The 12,024-nt window shown below is 33.4% G+C and overlaps 1 protein-coding gene across 1 annotated transcript; it reads left to right on the top strand.

Moving 5' to 3' along the window:
* Nucleotides 1–2,049: 2,049 nt before the first annotated feature.
* Nucleotides 2,050–5,420, top strand: LOC105107880 (putative E3 ubiquitin-protein ligase XBAT31). Its single transcript, XM_011001957.1, has 8 exons — nucleotides 2,050–2,471; nucleotides 2,650–2,709; nucleotides 2,820–2,891; nucleotides 3,008–3,129; nucleotides 3,257–3,397; nucleotides 3,482–3,589; nucleotides 3,809–4,067; nucleotides 4,729–5,420. Exons 1-8 carry the CDS (start codon nucleotides 2,295–2,297, stop codon nucleotides 5,116–5,118), a joined length of 1,329 nt encoding a protein of 442 aa, XP_011000259.1. The 5' UTR covers nucleotides 2,050–2,294; the 3' UTR covers nucleotides 5,119–5,420.
* The last annotated feature ends 6,604 nt before the right edge of the window (nucleotides 5,421–12,024 follow it).

Raw genomic sequence — 12,024 nt, 5'->3', positions numbered from 1 at the left:
TGAATGCTTTTCGGAAAACCCATTTGCTATGCCATTTCCAAAACTCAACGCTTGGAAACACCATTTGTCTTGCATTTCATTTACACGACCAATGACTCATTCCGTCTCTTCTTCTGTTTTAATAAAAGATCGCGTGCAAATTTTAAATTATACGCATCTCAGTTTAATATGCTTTTCTATCTCGTAGTACTGTAAGTTAGGCGATAGGGTTTCCTAATGTTTGAGAATCCATTATCACATTCACATTCTAATATATCTACAGTACATTACATGGAAGACCTTAAGAAACAGATGATTTGCAGGTTAGTAAGCGAAGTTTCCCTTAAGCACGAGGAGTGGTGCAATGCTTCTTCAGAGATTATATAAAAATGGCAGAGCAGCACTGCTCCAAATTCTACTTTGCTTTGGTCTGGAAACCACAGCTTTAAGCACTTCTTCATTTTAAAGGAGGTTCCAAATGTTTGTTGAATGGAGTCAAGGTCTCAGTGAAGTAAACTGCGATCTCGCCTAGGATCTGATTTGCTCTCGTACAAATCAATTTTGGGAGCTGCTTTCAAGATTCATATGAACTGCTGCTTTCCATGAGCACTTTCTTGACGGGTTACAGCAATACAATTCAAATTTTGACACCCCCTTTTTTTGACAATTTCCCCTCAAATAACTAGCCTTTGCTTTCGGTGAAAAGGGGAGGAATAAAATTCATTAAAATGGGTATCAACTAATGCCTAGTAGCTAGTTATATAATCAAAGAGGATACCAACACTTTAGGATTTTATATATATATATATATATATATATATATATATATATGCAGTTTTATTTTCATTAAAATGTGTAAACTATCACGTATAAACAATATGCATTGCAATTTGAAAAGAAATCCTTACATTTTGACTGCCTTTGGAAAGAATTTGCCAAGAAAAGTGACACCCAAATTATGGATAGTTTAATTAATTAATTTTTAAATTTATTTTTCAATGATCCTGAATTGAAGACTTCTCATAAATATACTAAACTGTGAAATTAGCTAAGACATATATAAATTAATTAAAATATCCACATTAATAAAAACAAGATCTTATATACATATATAGTTAGAACATTAGTCTAACATGATACCAAATTCTTTTTTTTAGCAACTTTATACCACATAATATACACCTGTATAAGATTATTATTAATTCAAATTATATTAACTTAAATAAATAAAATATTTATTTAAACATAAAATTATCAAATCCAATTTATTCATAATTCGGTTTAAGATTTGAATAAATTATCTAAAATAAATTTATTTTAGATTCTTCTTTTTTAAAATTAAAATAAAGTTGTTTTAAGAAAAATTAAAAATAGTTAAATTGGATTTTAAATGATTGTAAATTAACTTGAAAGGTAAATCTAGTTAAACTAATTCAATTTAAAACTATTTTTTTTTAAAAAAACTTGGTGTAAGTTAAAAGTTGAATCTAGATTAAATTTGTTGCGCTAAACCAAGTTTTATAAGCAGGCGAGAACAATAGATTAATCGATATGTGATGTGATTGAAAATTGCTTCACGTAAAAAAATAATTATTATCATCCTGTCGAAGGTAATGTTTTTGACATTTCTTGCCATGCCAATCGATAAAGGAGGGGCTTCATTGTCAATTTGTCACCCTCGTAAAAATCACCATTACCATAAAACTGGTCTGCTATCAGTGTCTTTGGTAAAGAATAACATAAGACGAAGCTTATCTATTACCATAAAACTACTGACAATTTTACTACAGTTACTTTTACTCCCTGCTGCCCAAAAACTCCGAAACTGGCTGGTAACAATCCAACGGACAATAGGAAACCACCGCGAATTTTGAATGGCTGAGATGAGTCCAAGACTAAGACACCTAAATCTTGCAAAGGGGATAGAGTAGGCCCAGTTTTACAGAATCTACACCTAAATCTGCCCGTACAAATATCTGACTGCTGCCCTAACTCCCACTCTTTTACCGACACGGTCAGCTACTGGGCAGCTCCAAACTCCAATACTATGCTTTCTCTCTCTATAAAAAAAATAATACGATTTGTACCACAACACTTCTCTCTCTCTCTCTAGACTTTACTTATTAAAGATGCGAACCTTTGTTTCCCAATGACTATCCAACAAAGCTGAGTTAGGGAAGAGAGAGAGAGAGCCTCCTCTCGTCGGAGAAGGTGGTGGTGCAGCGCCTCTCCGGTGAGCGGAGGGTGAAGTGCGCGCCGTTTTACACATTGAAAGTGAGCCAGTCCTTGCAATATTTTTATTTTATCTATATATCATGGGCCAGGGACTGAGTTGTGCAGCGAGTCAAGATCATAGGTTCTTCTCTGCTGTGCATTTCGGTGACTTGGACACTGTAAATGCTATGCTTGAGAGAGACCCATCTCTGCTTTATCAAACTACTTATGATCGCCAGTATCCGCTTCATATTGCTGCTGCCAATGGCCAGTTCGAGGTCCCTTTTCTTGCTTTTCTTCTTAAGCGTTGATTTTGGTGTTTTTCTGTACTGGTTAATAACTACTCTTTTGGGTTGTTGATTTTGGGGTCTTAACTTCTTACCCTTTCTTTGTGGCGTGAGATTCTTTCTGTTTTGGTGAATGCTGATGGAAAATGGATTTTGTCATCTGTTGCAGATTTTATCAATGCTTCTGGAGCGATCTGTGGATCCTGATATCGTGAATCGTCAGAAGCAGGTAATATCATTGTAATCTTCTTTGAATGTGAATTCTCTATTGGTTTGATCTTGTGGTATAGCTCTTTTTCCTCCTCGTGATTTTGATTTGTTGATTGTGAATGCTAATAGACTCCGCTTATGTTGGCTGCAATGCATGGCAAAATCTCCTGTGTGAAGAAGCTCGTCGAAGCAGGAGCAAATGTATGTCGTGGTTCAAGACTTCATATTATTCATATTTTTATTTTAGAGGTTTACTTAATTCTTATTTTAATTGTGAATTAGAATACTGATGACGTTAGTTGTTTTATTTTTTTCAGATGTTGAAGTTTGATTCACTTAATGGAAGAACTTGCTTGCACTTTGCTGCTTACTATGGCCATTCTGATTGCCTTCAAGCTATTCTTTCTGCTGTTCAATCCAGCCCTGTTGCTGTTTCCTGGTAACTATATCTTTCATTCTGAAGATTGGCTTCGTTTTCCTTTCATTCTTCTTCTTCTTCCTCTTCTTGATGATGATTTTGACTTTTAGTTTTTATGGTAATAACTTGTGTGGGAATTGTAATCTAGGGGATATGCGCGGTTTGTCAATATCAGAGACGGTAGAGGAGCAACACCATTGCATTTAGCAGCCCGTCAAAGACGGCCTGAATGTGTACATATCTTGTTAGACAACGGTGCTCTTGCTTGTTCTTCAACAGGCGGATATGGGTATAGTGATATTTCATCAAACTTACTTATTTACCTTTGATATGATTTCTTTTTTTAATTTTTGTTGATGTATTGCTACTACAGCTCCCCGGGGACCACTCCTCTTCATTTAGCTGCCAAAGGAGGATCTCTTGATTGTATTCGTGAATTGCTGGCATGGGGTGCAGATCGTATGCAAAGAGATGCATCTGGGTATTATTTGATTTCATCTTTCATTAATTTAGAACCTTTAACACCTTCTCTATGCAAATGATATTGGCTAACAAAGCATATAGTTTCCTTGTTGTTTGATGTATTTGGGAAAATGTTTTGCAAGTAAAATAGGCAGAAAGCATTGGGTTCCGTAATGTTATAACAGTAGTTGCTCTATAGCTTGAATGTTTTCTTGTTTACATGGTCATCCAAATGCAGGAGAATACCTTATGTAGTTGCTTTGAAGTACAGAAATGGAACATGTGCAGCTCTTCTCAATCCTTCTTCAGCAGAGCCTCTTGTATGGCCGTCACCGTTGAAGTTCATCAGTGAGCTGAATCAAGAGGCAAAAGCCCTGCTAGAGTGTGCCTTGATGGAGGCCAACAGGGAGAGGGAAAGGAACATCTTGAAGGGAACTGGGTATTCTCTTCCATCTCCATCACATTCTGATGATGGGACAGATGACAATATATCTGAGGTGATTTTCCATGCTTATCTGTAAGGAATCATGTTTTTTTTTTAAAAACAAATTCAACGGGAAACAAATGTAAACAAATGGGAGGCCAGAGTTACGAATTTGTTGAGAGCTGGAAAGCTTTACGCAGAAAATGGATGAGCTTGGCGAGTGTTTCAAAACTAAAACTAGTTTTAAATGCTTTTACTTCAAAAGTCTCAAGTTTTCATGTGAACTCGTGTTTTAGTTTCTGAACCATTGAACCCATGAATAACTTTTACTTTTTTAACATTTGATAACCAGTGATGTGCTAAAAAATGAATAATAAAAGTGACAGCTTCTGCCATAGATCATGATATACAATTGATGTTTAAGCATGGATATCAAAAGTATCCTCGTAGTTGATTCTTCAGCTGAAATTGGAGTTTCAGATTCTTAAGCAAATATTAGATGAAAGCTAAACATGTATTGCTGAGCTTAAAACTTGCTCTAGAATCTCTGGCTGTTATATTGTTTCCCGTTTTAGCTGGCGAATCCCTTTTTTTTTTTTATTATTATTATTAGTATCGTCATTATATTTTTCAAATTTCTAAGGACCAATGCTGGCTGAGCTTGCTTTGAAGCGGGTAGTAGACAGTTTGACGTTATTGAACTAACTAGTCTATTTTGTAAATATACAATGCAGGCAAGCGATACAGAGTTGTGCTGCATATGCTTTGAGCAGGTTTGTACAATTGAAGTCGAAGACTGTGGCCATCAGATGTGTGCGCAATGCACACTGGCCCTCTGCTGCCACAACAAACCCAACCCTACAACCGCATGCCTTACCCCTCCAGTTTGCCCATTCTGTCGTAGCACCATTGCCCGCCTAGTGGTTGCTAAGATGAAGGATTGCAATGATGCTGATCAGGACATTGGGGACGTTGGTTCACCAAAGCTGAGAAAGTCCAGGAGGTCACTTAACTTCAGTGAGGGAAGCAGCAGCTTCAAGGGCTTATCAGCAACATTTGGAAAAATGGGTGGCCGTGGCCCAGGAAGGATTGCTGCAGAAAATGAGTGGGTGGATAAGCCTTGATGATACTCGTAGCGTTTGATTATCAAATATTCTCCATTCGGGCAATCAAGGATTCCTTGAGTTCCAAAGCAAGGGCAAAAATATCAAGGAAACGATGTCGGTGCTGGACCCAATTGGGTTTCTATATATATATATATATGGATAGATAGATAGATATTTAGCTGGCTCAAGTAGCTATGTAGATGCGAAAAATAAGTAAGCTTGGATTGGTAAGTTTGGAAATATTGTTGCTGCTGCGTTTCATCTTGTTGTAAGGGCGTACGGCGGCGAAAAAGCCGAATGCCCAAGATTTAATTTTTTTTACTGAAAATTATATTCCTTCAGTGTTTTTAGATTATTAAATTTAATAAGCAAATTTTAAAAATGAATTTTTTAAAGTATTATTTTATTACATTTATGGTTATGTTAGATATCCAAAATTCCAAATGGTAAAAGAGTGATTTCTTTCTTCTTGGTAAGTAACAACTGAATCACTGCTGCCAGCCTGGTTGGTAGATCGGTAGTGCTGAGGGTTTTTTCAATAAATATATTCAAATAAAATTATTTTTTTATTTGTTAAAAATTATTTTTAATATGCATATTAAAATAATTTAAAATATAAAAAAATTATATTAAAAAAAATAAATTTTTTAAGGAAAAACACACTTCTGAAACGAGTGATGGGCCAATGAGTGTCACAGGCACACCTAACTTGAATTAGGAGGCCTTTAATTGGCTGGCCTTTGTCAAGTTATCGTTTTTAATCAGTATACTCTACTTCATCTGATATAATGATTTCCTCAGATAAGGACGCTAGAAGCTATTCCTTTCGTGGAAGCATTTATTGTCAGGTGACGATAATCCGATGGCCTGCCCAACATATCCCCTTCCCTGACGTCAACACGGTATTGACTTTCTCCGCCTGGGTACGAAGACTCTTGGGTTGCCTGAAGTGGTAAACGCCGCAAGAGGCGTTTTGTTTAGCTAACAACTCTCTCTTGGGTTGCCTGAAGTGGTAAACGCCGTAACAGGCGGTTTGTTTCTACTCGTTTTGCTCACAACTCGCACATTAACATGTATGATCTGTCTCTGAGTAATTTCTGAGTGGACAAGGCCGATCTGCAAGGAGGAAGCATGCCCCATTTATTTGAATGTAGAAACTTAAGAGTTGTTCTTCTTTATGCTGGGAAAATGTTGGGTTATTTTCCTATCATTCACACCCAACACGCAATTTAATCGTTGGTTCTTTATACGTGGAGTGGCATTTATATTTATATATGACAGGGTTTTCTTCTTTAAACAAAGGATTTGGTATCAAGCAGTCAAGAATATCCACCAATACGTCTTTTCGCTAACAAATATTAGATTAGGAATCAATGACCTTAGAGAGAGATGGAGCATTTTTCAGAGCCCTATTTGACTAATAAAATAAATAAAGAGTAAATATTGTAGACCTGAATTTCCGATCAAGCTAGCTCGAGGATATAATATTCACATGGATATGGGAACGTGTTATTTCCAGACAATAAAAAATAATTAGCCGTCAATTACTGGTGGAATTCACATCGAGCAGAAATATCAGCGGTTAGAAAAGTCGCTGGCAGGCCAGCCATCAAGAATTGAAAAAATTGGGATATTCCAACACTAATGGAGAATTAAGCATAAAGTTCCGTTCGGGTGAAATAACATTTTTTTTTCTATCACGGTTATTAACTATAATATTTTATTAAATTTTGCATTTGTTTAACTGCATCAAAATCTTAATTGACGGTGGTTGACAGCTGTGCTATTATAACATTGTTATAACCAACATCCTAAAATAATTATTTTTTATATTTAAAGATCCATAGCTGGAATAGCTATTACATGATAATATTTGAGTATAATTTAATAATTAAATAAAAAATTATAGTTTTTTTGAGTTATCATTCTTTTTATTTAGCACAATGAGATCTTTTTGTTAATTCTAAACCTGTTTTACTAGTTCATGAATGTATCTACTAAATCATTTACACAATCTATTTAAAACAGATTCTCATCTAGATATAATAGACTTATACTCAATTATCCATAATCATCTGTTATCATGAGTTTAACTGTATTATTAACACTCATAAAATATATTTAAATTTTTTTATAAAATTATGATTTTTATATAAAATAGTTGATTGATTCATGCAACTAGATCAACCAGTTGATAAGTTGGACAAAAAGATTATTAGTGAAACAAAATATTAAGTTGTCACTCTTTGAAAATTTGATATATTTAAATGTCATACTTTAAAAATATGATATGGTGGAAATATTGCCAAGTTTTTTTCAAATGATATTATTCTGTCAAGAATTTTAACTAAACAATAAGTTTTTTTCAAATGATATTATTCTGTCAACACTTTTAACCAACAATGCTAACTTAAAAAATACATCCTCTAAAATTAGAGCAAGTAATCATTATTTTTTAAATATTTTAAAAAATAAAAAAATATTTTGTATCGCGAAAGAAAAAAAGCATGGCATATCATTCAAGTCATGAAAAACACACACACATAGAGACTAAAAAAAATAATTTTTAATAATCTACAGTATTTTGTGAGGAAGATACAATAATTTTTCCACATGATTTAACTTTTTTTCTAATAAAAAAATTACAAAACTAAATTCTTTACCAAGTCAATATTTAAAATAATTGACAAATATAATTTTTTTCAAAAAACCCATAAGAGAAAACACTGTAGCAATTCATAGTGTTCTGTGAGGAAAGCTATAGAGTTTTTCCTGGTAAAATCGACAATGATAATTTTAAAAAAAATCATAAGAAAACCATATAGAAAAACACTATAGCAATCCATAGTGTTTTATGATAAAAACTACAGTTCTTTCCCCATATGATATAACTTTATTATACAAAGATAATTTTGGAAAAAATCATAATAATAATAAAAAAAAACCAAGTGGGGAAACATTGTAGCAATTCACAGTGTTTTAAAGAAAAAATACAAAGCTAAATTCTCATACAACTTAATATTAAAAAAAATAAAATTGATAAAGATAATGTTTTAAAAAATTATAATAAAGAAAGGAAAAAAAACTATGTTGGTAACATTGTACCAATCCACAATATTTTATAAGAAAAGCTATAGTACTTCTCCACATGATTTAGCCTTATTTATAATTATAATTCTCAACCATCTAAATATTAAAAATATAAAATTAACAAAGATAGTTTTGAAAAAAATCATAATAAAAAAAAACATATAAGGAGATACTGTAGCAATCCATAATGTTTTATGAGGAAAGCTACTATAACAGTCCGACTATACGACTCGATCAATTTTAAAAGATCCTAATATATCAACCCATCAGAGTTTATTTACCAAAAATTGAACAGAGTTTCGTTTGCATTTAGAACATCCCAAGTTATCGACTACTATCAATTTACTTAATCAACTCATCATCACAAGGTTCTATAATTCTGGAACTTATAACAAACCTCATAATTCCGCACCCCATACAATCCATACAATATATATATTCTACGAGTAAGTTCAATATATAGTCCAAATATCATATCATAAAATTTAAAAGAAAAGGAATACTAACATACAAAGAAAGTATTTACAACATAATAAGTGTTCTTAAATATTTCAAAAGGGTTAATTACAAGATAACTAAAATACTACATGTTAAGCTTAACTTTTATAAATATATCAAGGTTTACACAAAAATATACTATATAAACGCGTTAATTCTCTTTTGTTTAAGTTAAATATTTACACAAGCTTCACAAGGTAGGGTTTTAAACTAATGATCTTCCTGGATATTTGATGGACCTATTACATAAATAAACATACCATTATATTCATAAAGAATATACATATGCTTGCTTATGTAATGAATATGAATAAAGTATTAATTTTTTATCGAATCCATAAGAATTCTAACAGAAAACTTATATTTTCCTTGTAAATCTTTTAAACCCAAATAACACTTATTTGTATATTCTTAATTTGAATACTCTTATTTACTTGCATAAAGTCCATTGTGATCATCTCCCACTTCCACTCAAATATTGAGAATTCAATGAATGATAATGTTTTTAAGGAAAATGGACATCGTTTGAAAGCTTACTTTGATAATTTTCCTAGTGAAAACGAATCAACTGGTTTGAATGATCTTGTAGATTAAGGTTGATTATTTTGTTTTTCTCACATTATTTTTGTGTTTTTTAAGTGATTTTTGCTAGCTTCTCTCACCTCGGTCAAATGGCGGACAACGATACTCCGTGACTTAAGTCGGTTCTTTTAGTTTCCTACAATAATTGATATCTGTGTATATATTTGTGCAATTCTTTGAATCTCTCTTTCAATTCTCATTTGAAAATGGACACTAATCTTGAAAAATTAAAAAAGTATTTTCCCGCTCTGCCTCAAAATGCGATTACAAAAATTTACCGTGCTAGATGTACAAGATTGAGATTGTTAATGAGTCATGGAATTCCTGAAGATATTCGCTGGTTGATTGAAGCAAAGGTCCGATTATCAAGTGAGTCCTCTAACTCCTTCATTTCACACATGCCTGGAACAGGTAAAAGCACTTTTGCAAAGAAACGTCGTGCAAAACGACTAAAAGTCTGTCATCGATGTGCTAGATGGACTTGTAATGCACTGTCGTTTTTTAGGAATGATATCTATAAACCGTGAAGATAAAATACAATTCATTAAGGATGGCCTGAGTAATGAGTCTTTAGATAATCCTCTATTGACTCTTGAGACGCATCCTAGTAGAGATGTGCATCATGCAATTCATGATTTATGGCCACTATTTCATAAAAAACATGATCAACTTAGTCTTGGGAATCTGACTAAAAAAGACCCTGTTTGCCAGTTTTTAAGAAAAATGGATGGGAAGCCTATCCCCGACCTATAGAGGGCGTTTCAGCCGTTCTTGGACGTAAAACCAAGGGAAGATGTGAGCCACAATCACAACTACCTATACATACACATTCTTTTTCAAAAGTAAATAAATAAATAGAGAGAGAGAGAGAGTGTGTGAGACTCTAGCTGGCCTATATATAGGTGGTACGATTGCCTTTCTAATTTCTCATCTATAAAATCCTCTCTTCCTTCCTTTCATTTCTACTCAACTCATACATTCAACAAATACAGAAGTGTGTAGAAATGGCAAGTTCCTTAGGTCATCATATAAGAAATATTTGTGTTTTTGGTGGATCTAGTCGTGGGAAAGAAAAGGAGTTTTTAGAATCAACAAATCATCTTGGTCAAGTGCTAGCTGAGAGAAAGATTCATTTAGTGTATGGGGGAGGCAGTCTTAGGTTAATGGGAGGTGTGTCAATAGTAGCATTTTTAGGAGGTAGTCAAGTTTTGGGGGTCATCCCCGAAGCTTTAGCACAAGGGGACATCATTGGAAAAACAATTGGAGAGGAACTTCAAGTCTCCACAATGTCGGCTCGAATGAATGCAATGTTTAACCATGCTGATGCCTTCATTGCTTTATCAGGTGGTCTAAGCACATTGAAAGAGATCTTTCATATTTCCTCTTGGGCCCAACTGCACATTCACCATAAACCCATAGGTTTGTTAAATGTTAATGGTTATTATGATAAGTTGTTGTCTTTTCTTGATCATGCTGTGGAACAGGAATTTCTAACATCTTCTGCACGACAAATCATAATCTCTGCTGCTACTGCTGAACAATTGATTGACCAACTACAATCTTTCATTCCTGTAATTGATCCTTCCATAAGTCATATAAATTGGTCAACTAAGGAAAGCCGTAAAAAGCTTGGATTGGATTTGAGCCTTCATTTGTGAATTTTTGTGTCTTTTGGTTTTATTATTGTGTTTTGTTGTTTCTTATATTTGTTTCAGTGTGTTCTAGGTTTGTTAGTGTTCGTTATTTCAGGTGATATCTTCTATACTCTAGCTTTCTAATTGGAGGGAGAGAGTGGTGGCTAAAAAAAAAAACTAACTGTGTTTTCTATTTCATAAAGCATGTGCAAAATTGTTGTTACTATGATGGTAGAGTAAGGAGAACTTTTTATAACTCTTGAGACTCATCTTAGTAATCATTCGTAACAAGATCTATCATAATACTTCTTGAAATATTCAGATTTACAAACTCTCGTATTGTTATCACTTAATTCTGCTCATATACTTATTTAACATGTATTCTTAAACCTTAATTTACACACACACACTTTAACATATGATTGTGGGTTGCATATTGGATTATTACATTACTTATGTTCTTTTGTTAAAGGTAACAACTAAGGGAAAAGGGATAGTATATAATTTAAAAAGAAAGACAAAAAAAAGACGAAAAAAAAGAAAAAAAATGATAATAATAAAAATGTAGACAAGTTTGGTTTCGTAGCCTCCTTAACTTAAGCAATTAAGCTCGAAGGGGTGTTTTAACACCTAATACCCTAAAGTCAACTGACTTAGGAGCTATTGGCCCAATGCTTGTTACATGAGTTTGACTTGGGAGCTATTGGCCCAACGCTTGTTACATGGGTTGAGGAGAAAAGCTTAAGGGAATCAAACATTGCACTATCTACATATCAGTATCTGCGATCCGAGCTGCTAAGCTCGTAGGGGTGTCTTAACACCTAATGCCCTAAAACCAACTGGTCTGGGAGTCATTAGCCGAAAGCTCGTTACATGGGTTAAAGATGCATGGTGTTTTAAATTATATGTATATATATTAAAAAAAAAAAGAAAAAAGAAGAAGACAAATAATAATCCCAACCCAAGGAAGTTAACCTTAAACATTAGAACAAAATTTTTGTTTTCTTGCAAGAAAAGCCCCATAATTATGTGTTGATACATTGAGCACAAAAGAAAGGTTTATTAATATCTTGTTAAGAGGTATTAAGCAGGCATATAAATTTAACGATAGTTTGTTTAT

This window comes from Populus euphratica, unplaced genomic scaffold (genome assembly GCF_000495115.2).
Source record: "Populus euphratica unplaced genomic scaffold, PopEup_1.0 scaffold175.1, whole genome shotgun sequence".
NCBI classification, from domain to species: Eukaryota; Viridiplantae; Streptophyta; class Magnoliopsida; order Malpighiales; family Salicaceae; genus Populus; species Populus euphratica.
This window is presented reverse-complemented; position numbering and strand designations above follow the sequence as displayed.

Coding starts and splice junctions, on each gene's coding strand:
- LOC105107880 (XM_011001957.1), top strand. CDS start 2,295: ATGGGCCAGGGACTGAGTTGTGCAGCGAGTCAAGATCATAGGTTCTTC. Junction 3,130..3,256: donor AGCCCTGTTGCTGTTTCCTG/GTAACTATATCT, acceptor ATTGTAATCTAG/GGGATATGCGCGGTTTGTCA. Junction 4,068..4,728: donor CAGATGACAATATATCTGAG/GTGATTTTCCAT, acceptor TATACAATGCAG/GCAAGCGATACAGAGTTGTG.